Below are 25,616 nucleotides of genomic sequence, written 5' to 3' on the forward strand. Positions count from 1 at the left end.
TTGTTCATAATATTCCTTTATTATCCTTTTAATGATCCTTGGGATCTGTAGTGATGTCCTCTTTCATTTCTGGTATTAGTTATTTGTGTCCTCTTTTTTCCCTAAGTTATCCTGGCTAGAGATTTATCAATTTTATTGCTCTTTTCAAAGAACCATAGTTTGGTTTCATTCATTTTCTCTATTGCTATCTGTTTTCAACTTCATTAATTTCTGCGCTAGTTCTCTTTTCTTCTGCTGACTTTGGTTTTAACTTGTTCTTCTCTTTCTGGTTTCCTAAGATGGAAGTTATTCTAGATTTTTGTGTTTTCCCTAATGTATACACTTAAATGTTATAAATTTCCTTCTAAGCACTACTTCTGCTGCATCCCACCAATTTTGCTAAGTTGTGTTTTCATTTAGTTCAAAATACTCAGTTGAAATTTCTCTTGATTTCTTCTTTGACCCCTGTGTTACTTAGAAGTGTTGCTTAATCTCCATGTGTTTTAGGATTTTCCAGTCATCTTGTAACTTATTTCTAGTTTAATTCTGTTAAGTTCTGAGAGCAGATATTGCATAATTTGTTCTTTTAAAGGGGTCTTTTAAAGGGGTGTGTTTTTTGTCCCAGATGTGGTCTATCTTGGTGAATATTTATGAGCTTGAGAAGACTTTGTATTCTGTTGTTGGATAAAACAGTCTACAGATGTCCATTTTATTCAGTTGATTGACTTTTAATTCAGCTATATCCTTAACTGATTTTTGCCTGCTGGATCTGTCCACTTCTGATCAAGGTTGTTGAAATTTCTAACTCTGACAGTGAATTTATCTATTTCCATTAGTTTTTGCCTCATATAGTTTGATGCTGTTTTTAGGCACATACACATTAACCCCTTCTTGATGAACTAACCCCTTTATCATTATTTAATGCCCTTATTACTGATGTTTCTTTCTTTGAAGTCTGCTCTTCTTGAAAATTATTTTTAGCATTAATTTGATTAGCATTAGTGTGGTATATTTTCTTTCTATCCTTTTAATATATATCTCTTTATATTTAAAATGGGTTTCTGGTAGATAACATACTGTTTGTCAGAGTGGATCTAAAACCAAGACCAATCTATTTTTAAACTGGTACATTCCAATGACATTCAAAGTGATTACTGATACAGTGGTTAATATTAATACCTCTCATATTCATTACTGTTTTCTAATTGTTGCCCTTGGTTCTCTCTTTTTCTGCGTTTTGTAGTTTTAATAGCATATTCTAAGATTAGCATATTAGTTATACTTTTTTCCCCCACCTTTTTTAGTGGATGCCATAGAATTTGTATATACTTTTATAGCTAATCCAAGTCAACTATGAAATAACACATCACAGTTAGTATACATTATAGTAACAAAATAATCCTAAGTCCTCCTTTGTACAACTGCTGTTATTCACTTCATTTATATATAAGCATATACATTAGCACACATAATCAAATACATTGTTGGTGTTTGGAAGAAACCGTTTTCCTGTTAAAGTTTTAATTTTACCATCACTTATTCCTTCTTCACTGCTCTTCCTTTATACAGACTGAGTTTTTGACCTATATTACACTCATTCTCTAAATGTTTCATGCATGGTGAATGAATTCCATCAGTTTTTGTTTCAGAAAATCTTTATTTTCTTCTTAAACTCTGGCTTTCTTCAGATTAGATTGGTGATCTCTGAATTTCCTGGATCTGTGGTTTGGTCTCTGCCATTAATTTGGGGTAAAATCTGTCGTTTCAAATTCTCTCTTTTCCTTTCTGTTTCTTCTACTGATATTACTGTGTGTACATATGTTATACCTTTTGTAACTGTCCCAAGTGTATTGGTTTTTTTTTTTTTTTCAGTCTTTGCTTACCTCTCCAATATTGGGGTAGCAGTTTGCCCTCTATTCTCCAGTCTCTCATGAATCCAAGAAGAGTTACTGATTTTTCAATCTGTTCAACTTTTGCTGTCAGGATGGAGTGGCGACTTTCTTTAAATGTAGAACCAGAAACAAAGTCTTGGATGCGCACATGGAACTTTCGCCAAGATATATCCCATGCTAGCTTTTACTACAGTCCCAAGGTTTGAAATCATAGAGTATGTTCTTTGACTATAACAGAATTATAAATTAAAAATAATATATACCCCAAGTACTTGGAAATTAAAAATTTCTTATAAATTTAATCACTAAAAGACATAGAAAGCTTAGATTACATAAAGCTTAATTCCTATGTACATAAGTCACTTATAAAGCTAGCATACAGGTTAAAGACTAAAGTAGTAAAAAAAAAAAAAAGTGATATACAATATAAAAAGTTAAATGTGATATCAAAAACTGAAATGTAACTGGGGGAAAGTAAAAATGTAATTTTAGAATGTGTTCAAACTTAAGTTGTTAGCAATGACAAAGACTTGTTATACGTAAACTTCATGGTAACCACACAGGAAAACATATAATAGATATACAAAGGATAAATAAATCTAAGCACACCACAAAAGAAAACCATCAAATCACACAGGAAGAGAAAGGAACAGAAGAACTGCAATACAGCCTGAAAACAATGCACAAATGGCCAATGAGTATATACCTACCAGTATGCAGAGCAGCTGAATGGATAAAAACCAATCCAAGACCAAGCTATATGCTGCCTACAAGTAATGCACTTAAGATAATCAGACACACACTGACTGGAAGTGAAAGTGAAAGGACTGAAAAGATTCCTTGTAAATAGAAATCAAATGAAAGTTGTTTTGGCTATATTTACATGAGACAAACAGGCTATAATAAATGACAAGGACATTACATAAAGGGGTTAATCCAACAAAAGGATATAATATTTGTAAGCATTTATAAACCCAACATAGAAGCACTTAAATATATAAAGCAAATATTAAGACTTAACAGAAATAGATAGCAATACAGTAATAGTAGGATACTTCAGTGTCCCATTTTCATCAATAAATACATCATTCAGAGAAAAATCAATTAAAAAACCCCACCATTGTCTTTAAATGACATGTTAAACCAGATGAACTTAGACGTATACAGACTATTTCATCTAAAAGAAACAAAATATACATTGTTCTCAAGTGCACAGGAACATTCTCCAAGACAGATTTTCGGCCACAAATCAAGTCTTAATAAATTTGAGAAGAATGAAATCATATCAAGGTTGTTTTTTTTTTGAGTACATGGCATGAAACTAAAAATCAATTACATAACAAACCTGGAAAATTTGCAAATATGTAGATTAAACAACATGCTACTGGACAATCAAAGGATCAAAGAAGAAATCAAGAGAAAGGATAAAAAAAGGATACTTTAAAGCAAACAAAAATGCAAATATAACACCAAAACTTAATGGAATACAGTTATTAGAAGGAAGTTCATAGTGAGAAGTGCCTAGAAAGGAACTAGAAAAAGATGAATAAAGAACACTCTAATTAGTAGATGGAAGGAAATGGATTTAAAAGACAACAGAGAAGATCAAGAGCTGGATCTCTGAAAAGTAAACAAAATTGACAAACCTTTATCTAAACTCATCAAGAAAAAGGAAGGACTCAAAATGAGATGTTAGAGATGTTACAAGTGATACCACAAAAATACAAAGGATCATGAGATTATGAATGCTGCTGCCGCTGCTAAGTCGCTTCAGTCGTGTCTGACTCCGTGTGACCCCATAGACAGCAGCCCACCAGGTTCCCCTGTTCCTGGGATTCTCCAGGCAAGAACGCTGAAGTGGGTTGCCATTTCCTTCTCCAATGCATGAAAGTGAAAGGGAAGGTGCTCAGTCTTGTCCGACTCTTAGAGACCCCATGGACTGCAGCCTATCAGGCTCCTCTGTCCATGGGATTTTCCAGGCACGAGTACTGGAGTGGGTTTCATTACCTTCTCCAGAATGAATGACTGTATGCCAACAAACTGACTAGCCTAGAAGAAATGGATAAATTCCTAGAAACATATAGAAAACCTGAGTAGATTAATTACTAGTTAGAGGAGATTAAATCAGCAATCCAAAACCTCCCAACAAAAACTCTAGGACCAGATGACTTCACTAGTGAATTATACCAAAATTAATACCAAAGAATTAATACCAAATCTTACTCATCCAAAAAAATAGGAAAAGAGGAAGTGCTTCCAATTTTACAAGGTTTGCATCACCCTGGTACCAAAACCAGAAAAGGACACTGCAAGAAGAAAAATTACAGGCCAATATCCCTCATGAACATAGATACAAAATCCCTCAACAAAATACCAGCAAACAACTCAAGAATACATTAAAAGGATCAGAAACCATGATCAAGTAGGATTTATTAAAAGGATCCAAGGATGGTTCAATATCTGCAAATCAATGAATGTAATATACTATATTGACAAAATGGGGGATAAAAATCATACAACAATCTTGATAGAAGAAAAAGCTGTTGACAAAATTTATTCATTTATGGTAAAATTCTCAACAAAGCAGGTACAGAGAAAATTCACCTCAGCATAAAAAAGGCCATTTGTCATGTCCACAGATAACATGCTCAACACTGAAAAGCTAAAAGCTTTTCCTCTAAGATCAGGAATAAGACAAGAATGTCCCCTCTTGCCACTTTTATTCAACATAGTATTGAAAGTCCTAAGCAGAGCAATTATTTAAGCAAGAAAAAGAAATAAAAGGCATCCAAATCAGAAATAAGTATACCTTTGCAGATGACATATATACAGAAAACCCTAAAAATGCCACCAAAGACCATTAAAAAAAAAAAAATCCCAAGAAAACTGAACTCATAGATTAGAGAAGACTGGTTACAGGTGGGGGCTTAAGAGTTGGGTGAAATGAATGAAGGGGGTCAAAACGGGGTACAAACTTTCAGTTAACAAGTAAGTCATGAGGATGTAATGACAGTATGGTGACTAAATACTGTATTGCAAGTTTTAAAGTGCTAAGAGATCTTAACAGTTCTCATCACAAGAAAACATTTGGTAACTATCTTTGGTGAGGGATGTTAACTATGCTGATTAACCACTTCACAATGTATACAAATATAAAATGATGCTGTACACCTGAAACTAATGTTGTCGTCAATTATACCTCAATTAAAAAAAAAAAGAAACCAAAGAATGTATGGAAAATAACCCAGGAAGGAGAAATTATTTCAGACATATGGAGGTAAAGTCTTATGAACTAAATTGAAATATTTAAAATGGATAAACTCCTAGAATTATATAAAATGTATAGGAATAATTCTCACTAGCTGTAAAAAGTGTATTAGAAACAGTAGTCAAAAGACCTGTCCTCTCAAAAAACCTCAGGTCTAAATGTTTTTATTCTATCAAATTCTACCAAACTTTCAATAGCTGTTTTATGTAAGTTGTTGCAGAACCCAGAAAATGGGGAAGTGGGGAAGCTCCCCATCTAATAAAAAATCCACACCAAGAGAATAAAAATTATAAGCCCATTTTGTTTATGTACACAGATGCAAAATCCTAAATAAAGCAATAGTTAAATGAATCCAACATAGCACTAAAAATAACAGATCATGAGCAAGCAGAATTTGTGCTAATAATGCAAGGATTACTTAATATCAGAAAAATTCATCAATATACTTCTCTACATGAGTAAAACATTTCATGATAATTTTAACTGAACCAGAACAATCACTTCATGAAGTTCAACACCTGTGTATAATTGTTATGGGTTAACCTTAGATGCATTCCCTTTAAGGTAAGAAACAAGATTAAGCTATCCTTATTACCACAAATGTTTTAACACAGAACTGGAAATCCTAACACTATTAAGAAAAAGTGTAGCAAATGGAAGGAAAAAAAAAAGTATATCCTCCAAATATTTAAAAATCAAAACACTTCTAAATAATCCAGGGGTCTAAAAAGAAATCGTAAAGGAAATAAAATATTGATTTTGAATAACAACAAAAATAAAATCTGTGGGATGCATCTAAAGCAGTAGAGGGAAATGTATAGTTTTAATGTCTTAATTATTAAAATAATTATCTAAGCTTCCAAAAAGCCAAAACAGAAGAGCAAATTAAAACCAAAATAGAAAGGAATAAAAACGAGAGCATGAAGCAATAGAAATAAATGGATAAAATTTAAAAAGCCAATGGTTGTTGAAATAAATCAATAAACTTGATTAAATCGCTAGAATGATTTGTCAGGTAAAAAAAAAAAATCAGGAAAGAAGCTACCAATATAAAAAAGAAAAGCAGAAACATAATACAGATCCCACAGTCATTAAAAAGATATTAAAAATATTCTGAATTATGTCAGAAATATTGGAAATTACATAAAATGGACAAATTCCTTAAAAGATACATCATCAAAATTTTCACAAAGAAACAGAATAATCCTGTATCTGTCATGATCCACAATATCCTCACTGAAATGCCCCCAAACCCCTCTTACTCTTGGTCCAGATGACTTCAGTGGTAAATTCTTCAAAATATTAAGAGTTAAAAATAACATCAACCTTATAAACTCTTCCAACAAAGGGGAGGAAGGGACACTTCCCAAACTTTTGTGAGGCCAGTGTAATAACCCTAATACCAAAACATGACAGGGATGTTTTAAGAAAATGAAATTACAGATCCATATCCTTCCATAAGCACAGATACAAAAGCCCTTAACACATTACTATATCAAACAGCAATATATAAAAGGGTAATACATCATAACCAAGTGAAATTTATCTCAGAGATACAAAGTTGGTTTAACATTGAAAATCAACGAGGATAGTTCACCATATTACCAAACTAAAACATAAAGAATCACATAATCATCTTGAAAAATGGAGGAAAAAAATGGAAAAATTTTGAAATTCAACACCTCGGAGAAGGCGATGGCACCCCACTCCAGTACTCTTGCCTGGCAAATCCCATGGACGGAGGAGCCTGGTAGGCTGCAGTCCATGGGGTTGCTAAGAGTTGGACATGACTGAGCGACTTCACTTTCACTTTTCACTTTTCTGCATTGGAGAAGGAAATGGCAACCCACTCCAGTGTTCTTGCCTGAAGAATCCCAGGGACAGGGGAGCCTGGTGGGCTGCCGTCTATCGGGTCGCACAGAGATGGATATGGGGTCACACAGAGATGGACACGACTGAAGCGACTTAGCAGCAGCAGCAGCATTCATGGTTCTCAGCATATCTATTAAACATTGTACAGGAAATTCTAGCCAGTGCAACAAGAGATAAAAAGACATGAAAATTGAAACAATTCTTAGATGACATATTGTGTATCAAAATCAAAAAGGTTCTACACAAAAGAAAAGTTGAATTTAGCAAGGTTGTTAAGTTACAAAGTCAAAGGCACAAAATTAACTGCATTTATGTAGAACAGTAATGAGTAACTGGAAGATTAATTAAATAATTCTACTTACCGCAGCACCAGAAACCTTAAAAATTTTAGGAGTTTAACAAAAGTTTGCCAGATTTCTACACTGAAGACTACAAAACCTTCCTAAAAGACCTAAGACAAATGGAGAGATAACATGCTCATGAAATACAAGAGTCAATATTAAGATGTCAGTGCTTTCAAAAATGATCTATAAATTCAGAGCAATCAAAACCATATCAGGATTTTTAATTCATTAGCTGGTTCCAAAATTTATATAGAAATGCAAAGAACCTAGATAGGATAGCCAAACTTACCACCAGATCTCAAAGTTAGGCAGAAAGCTATGGCAATCAAGAGTGTGCTACTGGTATGAGGATAAATGAATACAGTCCAGAAGTAGACCTATATTTATACAATTTTATATATTTTTCAGTTTTTTGGCCACACTGTGCAGCTTGTGGGATTTTAGTTCTTAGGCCAGGGATTGAACCCATGCCTCCTGCAGTGGAGGCATGGAGCTCTAACCACTGGACTGCCAGAGAATTCCCCAGTCAGTTAATTTTAAAGAGGCACCAAATGAATTCAATGGAGATTGAGAACATTTTCAACCAATTCAGCTAAACCAAACATATTTTTACGGAGTTAGGAGGAAGGAAGATCTTCAATCCTTACATAAATGAATTTAAGATGGATTGTGAATTTAAATGTTAGACTGCTTTCAGAAGGGAACATAATTACCTTTATGAACTTGGGGTTGATAATATTTTGGATAAGACACAAAAAACACATAATCAAAAAGGAAAAAAAAAGAACTTCATAAAAATAAAACACTCCTGGCTCCTCAAATCACCAGTAAGAAAATATACAGGCAGAGCAGTGTAGAGAAAAATGCAAGTAATACATCTGACAAAGAACTGACATCCTTATGGAAAGGATTCCAACCATTCCGTAATGAGACCAGCAGCCTATTGAAAAAAATGGCCAAAGACATCGAGAGATATTTCAGAAAAATATAAATTGCTAGTAAACATATAAAAAGGAGTTAAATGTCATGTTATGCAAATTAAAATCATAGGCTATAATAAAACTGAAACTCACATTATTGCACACAAGTGCACATAAAATGGCACCCACAATCACTTGGGAAAAATTTCTGACAGTGTCTCATAAAATTAAACATTGACCTACCTGCTGCTAAGTCGCTTCAGTCGTGTCCGACTCTGTGCGACCCCAGAGACAGCAGCCCACCAGGCTCCCCCGTCCCTTGGATTCTCCAGGCAAGAACACTGGAGTGGGATGCCATTTCCTTCTCCAGTGCATGAAAGTGAAAAGTGAAGTGAAGTCGCTCAGTCGTGTCCAACTCCTAGCGACCCCATGGACTGCAGCCTACCAGGCTCCTCCGTCCATGGGATTTTCCAGGCAAGAGTACTGGAGTGGGGTGCCATTGCCTTCTCCAATAGACCTACCTATGACCCAGCAATTCTACTTGTTATTTAATAGGAATAAAAACATGTCCATGAAGAATGTTTATAATAACTTTATTTATGATCACCCCGAACTAGAAATAACTCAAATGTCCATAAATCAGAGAAAGGATAAATTGTGAGATGTTCACAAAAAGGAACACTGCTGAGTAGCAAAAAAATACTCCAAACTATGGATATATGCAACAAGATGTATGAATATCACTGACATGCTAAACAAAGTAACATACAAAAGTGAAAATGTACAATTCCATTTATATGAAATTCAAGAACAGGTACAGTTAGTCTATGTGAACAGAAAACAACGAAAAAAATGGTTGCCAAGGGCAGAAAGGGAGAGAAGTTTCCTGCACACTTGAGATGATGGAAGGGTTCTCTATCTGGGTTAGGATTACAGAGATACACACATTTGTCAAAAGTGATAAAATGTAATCCTAAAATCAATGCACTTCACCGTCCACAGATTTTACTTGAATACAGACCATTTTACCTTAAAATCTGCTACTTCCAAAAACAGGTGTTCACAGATACGTGAACTCACTTCAATTTACTGAGTTGGCCAAAAAGTTTCTTCAGTTTTCTACGTAAAAATAAGACACATTTTTCATCTTCACCAAGAACTTTATTGAACAACATATTCACCATTCCGTTCTACTACCTTCTGTCACCTTCCAAGCAACTTCAAAATTCCATCTTCCCGAAACTTATCTTTTTGAGCAAAGAACTGTTCCAGGTAACTTTTACAGTCTTCCAGAGAGTTAAAAATTTTTCCATTAAGAGAATTTTGTAAAGATGGAAATAAATGGACATCATAGTTAGAATATCTGGTGAATACAGCAGATGAATCAGAACTTCCCAGCTGAGCAGTAACAGCTTTTGTCCAGTCATCGAAGTCAGTCAGTCTTGTGTCATCCTGATGGAAGATCATACATTTTCTGTTGACTGATTCTGAATCCTTTTTGTTGAGGGCTCCTTTCAGTTGGTCTAATTGGGAGCAGTGGGTGTTGGAATTGTTTAGCTTTCTGGAAAAAGCTCACAACAGAGGACTTCGTTCCAATCCCACCATGAGCATTCCAATCCCACCATCACTGTCTATGGATGAAGACTGGCCTTTGGTGTGGTCGGTGGTGGTTCATTGTGCTTGCCCCATGGTCTCTTCTGTTCCGCATTATTGTACAGTATCCACTTTTCACTGCCCATCATAATTTGTTTTAAAAATGAAACGTTTTTGTTATGTCTCAGTAGAGAATTACATGCAGAAATATGGTCAAGAAGGTTTTTATTTTTCACTTGACTTATGTGGAACCCAAACACCAAAGCAATGAACATAACCAAGCTGGTGCAAATGATTTGCAACTCTTGATTTGGATATTTTTAGTATGTTGGCTATCTTCTGCATGGTATATAACGCTGATCACAGTACCTTCTTCATATACCACACTTATCTTTTTTTTTTTGCATTTCAGATGCATTTTTGTCTTTCTTAAAATAATAAAGCATAATAAATAAAAAGCTGAAAATATTGTTTTATTCCATCTTCAATATTAAAATGGTTACACAAAAATCCATGAATTGATTTTTTAAAATGCACATTTATATGACAACTGTCACAGTACAATCTAACAAAATTGTTTCAAATGAAGTTAAAGACAACTAATTTAAGCACTACCAAAGCCAACTTAGGAAAAAACTGAATGAACCTTTTGGCCAACCAAATACAACAGCTTTGTTTTTGAGTCAAAATAAATACTCTTCAAAATAAAACTTCAATTGTTTTTGAATTTACTACATGTTCTGGTGAAATACTGCCCATAAAATTTTACTTTCTTGCCCTATGTCTTAATCATCAGGAACATGATTCATTATGTTGTACAATAAACATTAAAGGCTGAATATCCTAAAGATAGTCTGAGTCCTCAACTCCTTTTAAAACAGAGGCCTAGATAAATTGACTTGTCCAGGATCATGTTCTATCTCATTTCAGAAATAAAATATATATTGTCTTCCCTTGCAAATACTAACACATGTACAAAAACAATAGCTTATCTTTTTAATAAACAGCAAGGAAATAATGTGTTTACAATGATTGAGCATCATTAGGACAGTGGAATATTTCAGATATAAATACAGTATATTTTAATGAACGCATTTCTTTTTCTTTGAAATTTTTAAATTTTTTGGCTACACCATGCAGCACATGGGATCTTAGATCCCTGACCAGGCATCAAGCCTGTGCTCCCTGCATTGGAAACATTGGAGTCTTAACCAATGACTGCTAAGGAAGTCCCAGAAAGCACATATTTTCTATTCATTGAAGGCATTTCCAAATTTACACTGGCTGGTTTTTCACGAATGATCCATTTATAGTTGAAGTGTGTTGATCTTTACAGTCGGTACATTTCAATCAGACAGCTTTCAGAAACTGTACTGATAATCTATACAACTTGGGTAACAAAAGAACTGGATTTCTGAAAACTGCAGTTAGTGAAAGGCATATAATAACATTTCTTTACTGGAGAATAAATGCAGTAAAATTTAACTTAAAAATCTTGGCAGTGCTGGTTTTGATGAGCAGAGAGAGGTTTAAAATGCATTTAAATAATGGAAAAAGACTGACTTATATAGGAAAATTTTTATTTAATATAATTTCATAAACTTTAAAAAATTACTGAGAGCTGCACAACAAGTATGCTACATTTACTGACAATGAAGATAACAAGTTCTATTAGATAGCCACAGTGTCTGAGGTCCAGAATTTTAAACTGTTATGATAGTATTTCCAACTATTATTCATAAAAATCTAACAATCACCATTATTACAAACATATCATTAGTTATGATCTTTTGAAGTAATATCATTCAGGTTATCACAAACAGCACTTGAATAATGTTCTGTTTTTATGAAAACAGATGTCATTTTAGATAGAAATAAAAGTATCTCTAAAGGAGGGCCAAAAATAACAAAACGTTTCATATAACTCTTTGGTGTGTTAGTTTTATTAACACCTGCTTATACCCTAAATTGATCTTTAAAGCAAAAAAAACATGGGATGATTTTTTCCTTTTCTCCAGCCCCCAAAACTTTTCATAGTAGTGTATTTTAAAAAACTTTTGGTATAAATTGTAAATATTTTAGTGGTTGTGACTCCTGCCTATTAGATAGGAGTCTCAAGCTTATCACACAAGGCCAATTTCACAATCTTGTGCAGTAGAAATGACCCTGGCTGGAGAAAGGTATTCCCTAACTAGCTGATTTGCCTCTGTTTAATCTCCTACTCAGGACAGTGCCAGAGTCTGGATCAGGTCTGGGAAGCTGCTGGACATCAGAGAGATTAAGACCCAAGGAGGAGGTTAGTTAAGAGAAATTCAAACTTAATTCTCCCCTTTTTCCTTCTCAACTCCACAGCAAGCCTGGGTAGCTATAGTTCCCCTGGCCCACACTCATTCCTTCCACTGTGAGCCTAATTAATGCTTGTTGAAAGTCGAGGCAGGATTGCTGAGTCACCTAAAGCAGCTGATGGGCAATTTTGGAAACTGACTTGGCGATTGCTACTATCTTCAGGGCTACAGCCTTCAGGCTAGGTAAACACAAGCAAGCGAGGCAAATAGATTTGAGACCAGTAACTAGCAATAACACATGTAGCATCGTACCTGGTTTTGTAGGATAACAGTAAGTTAATTATCAACATCGTACTTTCCAAATAATTTTAAAGAGATATGCAAGGAGGAAAACTTACAAATACTCATTATGCAGTAACAGTTTTACAAAATGACTATCTAGCACACAGAAGTATTGGAAGTTTGCAGACAACACTGTTACTTTCTTAACAGAAAATCCTTTTCTTACAAGAATTCCTTTAAAGGGAGTAGGTTTTGAACAACAGAGTAGGATAAGCATGTCAGTGGATGCTATTTTTCAGATACAAAGTTCCTAAATAACTTCAAATGGTGAATGCAGAAAATTATATCAATCATACTTTGAGCACCAAATAGGCTGGCTGAGTTCATGCCTTGCTGTAGTTGGTCAGAGACTGCCTGATGGCTTTGCAGTCCTTCCCTAGTATTAGTAGTCAGTTAAATTGATGGCAAATAAACACCAAAGTAGATGCAATGCCTGGCTACCAAATGTCATTTTGTTATATGAACATTTTACAAGACATCCTAAGAGCAAGTTTGGCATTGTCATCCACTAATACGCTACTGAAAAATTTCTGCAATATTTCCTCTTCTGAAACATGAACTGGTGAGGGTACATACTAAATTTTTATTATCCCTTTATAGTATTTCCAGAATAACAGCATTTTCCTAAATCCAATCTAAGGTAAAGATGGACTATTTGCAAAAATTAATATTTAGGCTGAAATTTATAACCTAATATATCCTTGCATTATTGAAGCAGACAAATGTTATATTGGCAAGAAAATAGCTTACCAGTAAACAAAGGTGAAGTCTTAATTGTATGATTCTTTCCCTACCAGCCCAATTCTAGAAGTCTTATATTCATGAAATGGGAAAGGAGTGGAAGGGTTGTGCAAAAAATAAATGTACAGAAAGGAATTACCACATTCAGAAAATTTTGGCAACCGTTCCCATACAATTTTAAATGTATATGTACTCAATCATATGCTTAGGAACAGTTCTTAAATAATCATTTCCAAATTTTAAAACAACATTACTTTTTATCAAAACAAATGACAGCACTGGATCACATTAAATTCAGGATGAAAATCAAGTACGGAACTGCAGTGAATTAATGGCAGTCATACAAACCTGATTAATCATTTATAGCACTTAAATTTATTGTAGCCATTACCCCATATAATTTAGCATTTTTGAGTTTATTTCATTTACATTCTATAGCCATACCTTATAATGGGACACTGGGCAGACTTGACTTTACTGTGGTAGGCTGCTGTAACTTAGATAACATACTAACCTAAAAATAACAGGATTCTCATCTGAAATTCTTTATTCTAAGAGCTAGCTTATTGAAAGGCAAGAGCAATTCTAAGCTAGACACAAAAAGAGGCTCTTCTCATTTTACTGATTTAATTATCCTAAAATTTTGATTCATATAATTAAAAGTATTTGCAATATTTAAATACTTTCCAAACTTTTTTATTGATATAGCTGGACTTCACAACAGCACTGTAAAATACTACAAACAAAGCCTTCAGATAGACAAGAAAAAACAAATTGACATATATTTACCAAATTAAAGCATGCAAAAGATCCAATGATAAACACATTAAATAATATGCTAATGTATCTAATTTACCCACTATAGGTTCTTTACATTTTCATGAAAATAGTAAACATTAATTAGAAATTTGGTGAATGGACTTGATTTATATATGATATGATATACCTTTTGCATGTATATGGTTAACTTAACTGGTTGTGTTACAGTACACTGAGAGAAAGTTTGGGACTGATATATATTTATCAATACTACCCATAGTGCAAGTAAATAACAGTTGGAAATGCATTCTCCTAATTTGTTCTGTGAACTTAGAAAGCACTAAAGAATTAACAAACATGGGTCACTGAGAGACCAAAATTCCTTAATATTCACATTAACTTTTCCCATGAAAAGCTTCAAATATAACTCTAATAAAAAAATAGAGTTTTCAAGGCAAACTTTTCAGCATAATTTACAGAAGCAGATTTAAATAGAAGACTCAATAACCAAGCTAATACTAAAAAATACAATTAACTAGGAATTAGCTCCCTTTTCTACCTTGATATTAAAATATAGTGGCCTTAGCAAAAGGCTGAAATGCCATTAGGAGTCCCATAACCACATGGGGACAACCCAGATAAAGAGATGAAAAATGGCTCTTTATTCACAAATTTTTAAGAGGGTGGCTGACACGGGTGCATGGTAACGCTTTTTGTTTGTTTGCCATTGTAACTATGAGTGGGCATGAACTAGTATCAGGGATTTCAGAAAGTAATTCCACAGAGGTAGTGTGGCCGTTACCAGGATGCTCACACTCAAATTAGGAAAGGAGTTGAAATGGCTCCCACAAAGTACTACTGCCCCTTTAGCAAGTAGATGAGTCCATTGTGGAGAGGGTCAAGATGCTCCTGTCGTTGGTATAGAAAGGATCCGATGCACTCCATGATCTAAAGTAACAATAAGAGAAAAGTTTGGCTCACCAGGACCTATGTATCACTTGAGAAAAAAATTAACTCTAAAACTTAGGAGCAAAATTCAGTTTGAGTATTAAACTAAGCACTGATTGATTCATTTTTAAAAGCTAAAGAGAAGTTCTTTTTACTAGCACTGAATGACCAAACATTCTATTTATATTATATAAAAATTTGGGAAAATAATGCTCTAGTCATCATATAAAAATATTAGCCAAAATTCACTAGTATTAAAACAATTTCTATAGGTAGTAAAGCATGAGACACTCTTAAAATCTTACCAATTCAGTAAGAAACAAGTATGTTATTAAGAGTTATGCACATTTGGTTTTACTGAAAAGCAACTAGGCTGTATTTGACATAACAAAAGCAAACAAACAAAAAGCCCAGTTACCAAAAGCTTTAGAATGAAGTAACAGTATGTTCATATTATATTATTATTTCTTTTCAGCTATAAATTCTATTCTAAACATTTTAGCATAATTAGCTTGAACAAAGTAAATATTCAACAGGTATCAAAGACACCTGGAAATCACTAAGATTTTCACTTAACTAAGAACAAATAATCCTCTGCTGGTCTGTAAAAAGTTAACTACTGTCTGTCTGAATGAAAAGACCATAAGCAATTCATTATACAGTAATTTATTTGCAGCTGTACCAATTTCAGCTAAAAAACTTAAGACTGAAAATAGCCTGCCATGCTTAAAATAGCCTAACCTATTTCAAGGACAGTTTAGAATTACCAAGTTAAAGGTGGCTGTTCTTAGAAGACTTAAAAGCACTTAACAATAAATACATTTTATGCAACTTTTTCCAGGGTTCCCACTTTCCTTAAATAAAGATGTTAGAGGAAAAGAGTAGCATTTAAAATGGCCCAAATTCACTTTTCTACAAAAATCTGTTTCCTAGAGACTCTAAAGTTTGTATGCAGTTCCAATTTAAATCGATTAAGTGAGCATAATCACAATGAAGTTTATAATCTAGAAAACTTTACAAAGTTGGCGAAGAGGAAGACAAACAAGCAACAACTACCAGTGATTTACAGGTTCTCTAATTTTACTAGTTTCCAGAAAACTTAAACAGTATCTATCCTCCTTTAAGAAGGGCTTGTTCACTACTGTCTCTCTAGTACCTAGAACTATGCCTGGTACATAGTAGGTACTCAGTATTTGTAAAATAAATGAATGAAATGAGACTGTGAACATTTCTTAGTATTCAGGCAAGGACAAGTATGCTCAGACACAGATGACAAAACGTAACCATAAATAACACTCCTAAACCAATATTTTATACTAGTTTTTCCTGTTTTTCAACCACTGCTTACATAGAAAATCCTCTTAGGTAAGCTGTCTTTCATTTTGGATCTTTTCAAATCACATATGTGCATTTATATTGTTAAATATCATATTTGACAGAACATTAAACACTGAGTTATATATTAACTATTAACTCCTTTCTATTTAAAAGACAATTTTGATTAGGATAAGTAACTGTTGGTAAATTACATACAGAAAAGCATTTATTGCTGAACCACAGCCCTTCAGAGTACAACATGGCATATCTTTTATAGAGCACCATGATGCTACCTTTGAAACATAGCTTGCAATATGGCATATTTGTTTGACATCAATTAATAAAATGTAAGTAGAATAAAGGATGGTAAAACTTTATTAGTTTTATTAGAAATGTGTTATATGAAAGCACTAATTGTATTCCTCAAGTGATTACCATTATCTCTTATGTTTAAAGTTAATGGAACAAATATCCAAGGGATTCTACATCTTGTAATAGACGTAATCTTGTCCTTTTAAATTAGACATGAGAGAGAGATGTAGAATAGAAGCTGTTCCAAAATCAAAACAGAATGCCAAATGTACCTCACTAAAGCAATTACATGTAAAAAACAAAAACAAATAACTTTTCAAAGTTTAAATATAATGTTAATGGATCTGTGGTAATTTTCATATAGCCCTTAGAAAGGCACGAAGTGGTTTTGCATATTATATAATTTTATCCACTAAAAAAAAATAGAACAAATCTCAAAAGACTTTTTGGATTATTCAGAGATAACGACAGTAGTAACCAATAACATAACTGGAGATGCTGAACAAAACTGGAAAGCTATTTATAGTCTGTCAAATAAGATATTCACTACTGTTAAACATTTTATTAGCAAAAAAGAAAAAAAAAACTCTTACAAAAGAAAAAAGTGAGATACAACTTTAAGTGAAAAAAAGTACAGATGAGAACAGACACCTTCAATAGACCATGCAGAAAGAAACCCCATATAATCCCTCGGGCAGGCTCAAAAGGGATAATGTAGCAAAAAAATGGCTATGTTAAGAGTAATGGGGCATATTACCTTAATAGCCGATATCCAGAAAGTGGGAATATATGTAGAACAGAAAAATATTCTGGGCTCATTTAAAACTAATTCTAGTCTGTTTTAGTAGTTAGTGAAGATGTTTATTGTCATTAAACAGAAATTTCACGCTGAAAAGATATATAAAAAATTCTATCCAAGTTCTATAGTAGTCTCTTAGTCTAATTCCCACCTTAGTTCTGTGCAGTAAACCTGTCTTAACAAGTAAAATAATATATATCAGTCTCTCTGGAACTTCCTTTGGGAGACTCACTGGCCTGGGTACATGACAGAACTATTTCTTATAATGCATTTTATAATACAATTTTGTAAGTCATACATGTCCCAATAAATTCAGCTGCTCATAGTAATTCTTATATATGGAATAAAATTACTATAAAATAATGTCACAGTGTTATGGAAATATTCTTATCACATTATAATCAACAAATGGGGACTGAAACCATATACATATTAAAAGAATTCTATTTATAAATTCAACTGTACGATAAAGAAATGGCCATAACTAAAGGCAAAGTGGGAGTGAACAAGTTCGCCAGTAAAAGTTACCTGAATTCTAAGGTACAAGAATAATGTACCTTATAATAATAATATATAATAATTAAGAATATAATAATAAGAATAATGTCATGCTCTTCACTTTTAAAACATAAACCCAACCAAATATTAAAAATTCTTTTATCAACAGATAAAAGCAGCGTTGCCGCTACCCTTGATTTCCTGCTCATGGGGTCTTTCCAAACTTTTCTCCAGTGTGGCACATATAGAAAGTGATGCTACTTCATGTGGCACTCTGTGGACAGTGGAATCACCATCCATCTGTGCCACCTCTAACACACCATGTGCACGAGTGCACTGCTGCTCTCACTTTGGAACTTTATAATATCATCCACTTAAAGAACACCCAAGTGTGAAACAATTTTCTATTTCTTAATATTCCCTAAATAATACTATGTCTCTTGGAGAAATGTAGAAAGAACTGAATCAATTTCACTTTTAAATAATTTAAGTGGTAAAAATGGTATTTTTGTTATGATTCAAAAGTACAAGTCTAATTCAAGAAATACATTTGGGAAGGGACAAAAAACAATAAAATTCTTCTAAACCATAATTTAAAGACCCGTTCTAACTTATAAACTTTTAATTAGACCATAAAGAGCAGTAAAAACTTAAAACTACAACTTATTTTAAAACCTCATTACACAGATAAAAAGGTGTAGGAGAGCAGAAATACAGCCTTTTTTATGTTTATAAATATCCCAAAGTCTCAAGTGACTTACTAGACAATATACATGAAGAATAAGAAAAGCAAAATCTCTTGATTTTCCTATTATGTGCAGATTATTTTATAAATACAAAAAGCAAACAAACAAAATACAGGAAATAAAATAGTATAGGTATAACAAAAAAGAGAAAGTTATAAAAACAAGAGTACCATATACACACTCCTATTCACCACATTTGAGAAAGAGTGTAAAGCAAAAATTTTTTGTTCATTAGATGAAAAGTCTCTTCAAAGGTGCTTTATCTTCCTTTGGTAGTGAAAGAACCCCCTATCTTAAAGCCACAAAGTGAAATAGCATCAAAGAGTGCTAATAAAGAGCACACTTCCTGCTTCAACTGGTAAAGGCAGGAGCTGACTGATTAGATTATCTAGAGATGTAGGTTCAACCTGTTCCAGTTTATAGTATACTCATCTGCAGCAAAGGCTACTTAGAGAAATTTCACACCTGCTGACATGGGATGGACTACATCTTCCTATTACTCGCTCCAGCATTCTTCCAACAGATGCACACGCTGTTTCTCCTTCTGAGAAACAGCACATGGAGTCCAAGCACTTGATACTTGAATTTGTTTCAGTAAGCTGAAGGAGGTGAAGCAGAAAAATATTAGTTACTGATAGATCTGGACTTCCAAAAAGCATTAAAAAAAAAAAAATAACAAGCGCTTTAAAACCAAAAGTAATGTATACATATTTTATATAATATGGAAAGGTATGGAAGACTTTAAGAGTGATTAAAAGGCATTATGTCTTAAATTAGAGGTTGAGTAAAATGGTTATATAAAACAAGTAGCTGAATCTTGTATAAATCTGGAAAGTTTGTGGATTTAAAAAAATGTTAAAAAAATTATCTTTTGGCCCCATCACACGGCACGTGGGATCTTAGCTCCCCAACCAGGGATGGAACCCACATCCCCTGCCTGCACTGGAAGCACAGAGTCTTAACCACTGGACCGCCAGGGAAGTCCCGAGATTGTGGATTTCAGTATCTTAATATATTATGATCAATATACATCAACCACTCAGAAACTTACTGAAGTTTAATTCTTTGAACTTTTTAGGTGAAACTGCTCCTGCAACTTCAATTAAAAATATCCAGTAACTGAGAAAAGCAGAGTTTAAATTATTTTGAAGATTGGGAAATAACCAGGCAGGACTGAATTCCAATCTTCAGCAATAACACCAACAGCAGCAAACACCTTACAAAGTGTTTACTATGTGCTAAGTTCTAAACATCATATAGATATATATACATACACCATAAATAATTCTTGGAAAAAAGCATCATTTGCCTTAAGTTGCTATGCAACTATTAAGTGCTAATCATGTCCATAATAAGCTCATCTTGTTTTTTTAAAAATTAACTGATGATAGATTATTAAAGTCGATTAAATAAGTTGTACTATTTAGATTTAAAACTGAATTTCTGTAAGTATGCAAACTTTATACTGAGGAGGAATAAACAACCTGGCAAGATTACTTAAAGCCACAGTGCTAATAATTTCAATCCTGTTAGAGTAAGGGGGAAAAATGGTATAACCACATAGCCCAATGATTCCCAACCTGGTTTTGACACAGTCAAGGGTACTCCTAAATTTCTCAAGGATTATCATTTTAAACAAACTTATTTTCATTTATTTTACATGTATAACATACTGCATAACAAATCTTTCAAAAATAGAGGAAGGAAAACAACAAAAATAGATTCATTGGAGTGCTGCAGTTCACAAAGGTTGGGAGTCACCAAGTGTCGAGTACACGCATGGCAACAGGGTACATTCATGGATGGCACAATGGACAGAAGACACAAGCATGATGGAACATAAATAACCTGCATTCTGAACCTAAGCAACTGGTAAAAGAAAGTAGTTAGTTGCTCAGTCGTGTCTGACTCTTTGCGATCCCATGAGTAGCCCAGCAGGCTCCTCTGTCCATGGAATTCTCCAGGCAAGAATACTGGAGTGGGTTGCCGATTCCTTCTCCAGGGGATCATCCTGACCCAGGGACTGAACCTGAGTCTCCTGCATTGCAGGTAGATTTCTTCACCATTTGAACCACCAGGGAAACAACTGGTTAGGTCCAGCGAAAACCCTGCTCATAATAACCCTGTCAAATACCAGGCAACGTGAGACAACTTGGTTCCTTTTTGGCAATGAACTGACTGCATCAATGTCCTAGGATCTGCTGAACACTGAGGAATAGCCAAATTTCAACTTGTTCTTTCATTATAATGCTCTTGATTTAGGACTCTTTACAGTACTACTTCTTAACTGTGTTTTTTGAGATATTTACAGACATCGCATGAAAAAAGTTTTGTGTTAAGTTTGAGAAACCCTAGTTCAAGGAATGTCTAAACACTTTTGTGAGTAAAGGACTGCCAAGAAGTCATGTTTGTATGGTCAGTCTCCAGGGGGAGAGTTAGACGTAGTGCAAATTTGTTTTTTTTTGGTGAACTTCCCTTCTTCCCCTCCCCCCAGGGAACATTAATTAATCAATACCAGGAGGAATATTAATATTCAGTGGAAGATTTTAGGAAATCTTGGTTTAGGTAACAGGATTTAACTAGTTTCCTAGTTTCGTTCTTGGGTCACTGGGCTGTAGCCTCCTCTGTCTCAAAACCAGCCTCTGTAGGAAGCAGAACTTTACAACTCCCACATGCTCAGCGAGAAACTACACCTCAGACAGGCCTGTAAAGCCCTTTATAACCTGACCTAAGGCTGCCTTTCCTACTCTACCTTTAAATGCTCCTTGTGTCCACACAGCCAACCAGGCAGTGTTCCTTGCCTGAGAACATGGGTCAGGGCCTTTTACCAATTAGGGGCAGCATGCTGACTCCTAACACCAAGATCAGTTTAAATACTGTCATTTCTATAAAATCTTCCCACCTAACTCTCAGTAACCTATTTCTCTCTAGATTCTACTCCATTGGTTGGTTGTATCATTTAAATGGCAGAAGCACTTAAATTCACCTTGTATTTCATTGAGCAAGGCACTGCACTGGTTTTTATAGGGGACAATCTACTGAGTTAAGGATAAAGAAAAGAAAGGGTGGGAGGTAAGTCAGAAACAAGTAATAATGGCTTATTACTTAATTATATTATAATTAAGTTATATTAATTAATTATAATTATTAATTATATTATATATAATATATATTATTAATATAACTTAATTATAATTAAGTTATATTAATGGAATGCTTACTGTGTGCCAGTTACTAGGTAAGAAGCTTCTCGTGGATTATCTCATTTATAACTGCTTTTGGGATAGGCACCAGACTTAAACACATTTTACAGATGAGGAAACAGAGAAGTTAAAAATATATTCAAGCTCACCCAGCTGGGGCTTGAATCTTGGGTTTCTTTGAATCCAGGGCCCAAAGCTCTTTACCACGCCGTTATACTGCCTTCTTATAATTATGGTATAAGGCAGACTACAAACATCAAAAAAGGGGAAGGGAAGCTCAAAACCAGCTGTTGTTGTTGGTATTAGTGGGAGAGTATTTTGATGAAAAAAGATGGCATCTGAAATGCATACTGAAGACTGGATGGGATTTCAATAGCTGAAGATGGGAGAGAAAGAGCATTCCAGACTAAGCAAAAAGAATGAGTAACTATGTGGGCAGAAAAGCATGATGTGTATTCAGCACATATTTAGCCTAAGTGTTGAAAGAGCAGCTGTTACTCGTGCCCCCTGGCAAAAAGACCAGTGTGCCTCAAAGTGTGATCTATGGATCATTGTTGGTCTGAAAACAGTTACTGGCCCATGAGAACACAAATGCATCTGATCTGTGAGATTAAGAGATTAGACAATTTTACTGCAATCTGACAAGAATATTTTTGTAACTGTTCAATCTAATAATTTCAAAATTGGGGCTTATTTTATATATCTTTTAAATTTCATTTCCTAGTAATTCATTTTTATTGTATTTTACAAAAGTATTGGTCTGTGGTGAACTAGAAATGAACAACAAAACAAGAAAACAATCTGGTCCTTCACCAGATTTATCTGGAGAGCACTGAACTAGACTAGAAACTCGAACAAGGAGTTTGTCTGGTTCTTCTTAATTTAACAGCATATGCTTCACTAACTGCTGGGGTTCAACCAACTGACAGGGATTCACTAAAGATGACATCCATAAGGTCAACAGCATTTTGAGTGTCCACATATTAATACATGCAGAACAGTGCTTAGGTCTGGATCTGACTTCAGGTAATTATCTTTCTTTGCACTCATCACCTTTTACTTTAAAACCTGAGGACAGGTATTAAATTATGGGCAACTTAACACAGAGTAAACATCTTAAAATGTCAAACATATATAAAGAAATGATTTCTCAGATCACCCTTTGATCACACTAAGTAAAATACATTTCTTTTTCTTCCCTAAGGGGGAAAACCCGCACCTGCTTTGAAAATGCTGGTTAAGTGCATTTCTGTAAAGCTATCTACTGGAAACACTATACTGTTCTCTAGCAAGCCTCCAAGTTCTACCACTTTCCCATATATACATCTTTGATCTCGTATCATAGCTTCCAGTATAACTGAGAGTGCAGCATTTAGGTCTCATTTCATTCAAAGTAAGGAGAGAGGGTCATTACCTTAAAAAAAAAAAGACTATTAATAAATACTAGAAAAGAAATAAAGCAAAATAATGGGAGTGAGACCCTACTTAGTGGACTAAAAAGTTACCTTTTAACTTACCAGAAATTTTGATTTATTGGTAAGACTCACTCTCCACGACACTTCTCAGAAACCACCACATAACTCAGAGCTAAAAGGGCTGCCAAGCAAAACAGCTATGGAGAGCCAACATGGGTACGTAAGGCTAGTGGAACTTTTCATCTTTACAGAACTTCCCTTCTGAAATAAATTCTAGCTTACTGCTTTTATATCCAATATTTTCACATCACTGATGGCAAACATTTAGAATTTTCTCCTGTTGCTTCTACAAAAATCTTTCTTGAATCTTCTAAGTTTTGGAAAACTGTCATAACATTTCTAAGTTTTTTAGTCACTCCCATGCCATTTTACCTATCAAATCAAATAAAGTTTTATCAAACTATTAACCACATTTGTTCTTTGTTCTTTTGGTCTTAAAATTGTTTTATATATTTCATAATCAAAGTGAATATCTTGCTTAGCCTTATAGGAGGTATTTGGAAAGAAGCCTTAAACTATAATGATGGTGAGAAAAAAAGGCTCCTGTTTAGGAAATGTTTTTCTTTTAAATCAAGAAAGTCATCTAATATTACCAATTTCCAAATTTGGTTAAGAATAGTAAAACCCCTAAAACCAGTATCAGCTTCAAGTCCTTATTGAGAGCTGGAAGAGGTAGCTGTTTAACGATGGTATTTAAATAACTGCTTCTCTTATTCAAGGCCTTTTTCTCCAAAACATGCTGCAAGTCATATTTACCTTCCCTAGACTCCCTCCTTTTTTTCCTTCTCCCCAAATAAACAATTTTGAAAGATAGTTATAAGCAAAATACCTCTATACTGACTTTTAGGGATCCTTAGAAAGGAGATTTCCATATGTGTTGCCTAAATTTAAGTATGAAAATAAACATACATTATTAGGCAAGCTTATTGTAATAAATTTGGCTTATTCCTTGTTTCAAAAAGACTGAGACTCTTTTAATAATGTGATTACCAAAAAACAAAACAAAACAAAAAACCAACCCAATATCTGACTAGGAATTTGTAGTTTAGATGAATAAGAGTTTTATCAAACTATTTCACAGATATCTGTGAAATAGTTTGATAAAAACTCTTTATTTTAATGGAGATGGTGAATCTGAATAGCAATTATTAACTAATCAGCTGAGCTGATGTTAAAAAATCAGTTTTCTAAGTATCAGTCATACACAGCATATCATTACTATTTGGTAGAAATAATATCAATACTAATATCTTTCTTCATTTTGACCTCCAGATGAAAAAGCTGTTCAGTAAGTCAGCACAGATTTGAAAATAACATTAGTTTGTAAAGTGTCACACTTATCAGATATGCCTTATTATTATCAGCCTTTTAAATGTTTGATTCTGTTTACAAAATTTTACTCATTCAGAAAACTGTACCTTTTAGTGGCAAATAACTGAATATAGGCCATTTAGGTTTTCTGTTCTTCTGTAGTTAGCTGCTTTGTTAAATGAAGTAGTATTTCTATGTTATCTTTGTCACACAAGGAGAGGAAGGTGACTTGTAGTTGGTTGAAACTGCTTAAAATGGTGGTGGTGGTGGCAGATTTCAGGTCTGGGATTTAAGTACCCTGATCCACAATGAGAAGGTTTAGTAGCCCTAGCATCCTGTTGATATCTCTATGGTAGCTTCTAGGTGCAAGCTGGAAAAGGGCATCCAGAGTAGAGCCAAGAATCCAGAGAGAAAGAAATGACAGAACAATGAAGGCCTAAGAGGCAGGTGACATAGAGGGAGATAACTAGGAGAGTCTATGGCCCATGGTAACATTTAAGGCTCAGCATAACTCTCTGTCTGATTTGGTAAGGCTAACCAAATTTTGATTAGAGAAACAAATGCCATTTCAAGAAAGAAAATATAGATGAGAGGGATTATTTAACACTTATTTTTAAAAGTGATTTTTACCTCAAAATATATGCCAAAGACAGAAATACTCAAAATACTTTTATTCAACCAATTTAAGTTTAGTGATAAGCAGAAAAAACCTGCAGATCAGGGTTACACCTCCAGCACTTTTACTAAAATCATATCCATGGTCTAAGGGTTCTTCTGCTTTCTTATTTATAGGAAGAGAGACCATATGTCACAGGATGATAGAAGAATTCACTTATCATTCCTTTGGAAAAGTAATCGTAACAAGGCCCCTATTATTTAATAGGGGCATTCTAGGAACCCAATTCTCAACCATACTGTACATTTTAATGGATATATTAAAGCAAAGCAGCACCAGATACATGTCTTTTGAAATATCCACTTGAGCTTGAACCTTTGGGGAACTTTTATCACA

The 25,616-nt window shown here is 34.0% G+C and overlaps 1 protein-coding gene across 6 annotated transcripts in view; it reads right to left on the minus strand.

The window, feature by feature from the left end:
* Positions 1 to 8,851: 8,851 nt before the first annotated feature.
* Positions 8,852 to 25,616, minus strand: part of ATP11B (ATPase phospholipid transporting 11B (putative)) — a 124,187-nt gene continuing 107,422 nt past the window's right edge. For 4 of the 6 annotated variants that reach the window (XM_027540159.1, XM_027540180.1, XM_027540153.1 and 1 more), the window contains 2 exons: positions 19,081 to 19,214; positions 8,852 to 14,943 (listed from right to left, as the gene is read on the minus strand). In XM_027540159.1, coding sequence (XP_027395960.1) covers positions 19,112 to 19,214 — 103 coding nt within the window. In that variant the 3' untranslated portion in view covers positions 8,852 to 14,943; positions 19,081 to 19,111. Of the gene's footprint in view, positions 14,944 to 19,080; positions 19,215 to 25,616 lie in introns of those variants that run through there. The other 2 variants (XM_027540170.1, XM_027540188.1) reach the window with 1 other exon arrangement.

Source organism: Bos indicus x Bos taurus, chromosome 1 (genome assembly GCF_003369695.1).
Source record: "Bos indicus x Bos taurus breed Angus x Brahman F1 hybrid chromosome 1, Bos_hybrid_MaternalHap_v2.0, whole genome shotgun sequence".
Lineage (NCBI taxonomy): Eukaryota > Metazoa > Chordata > Mammalia > Artiodactyla > Bovidae > Bos > Bos indicus x Bos taurus.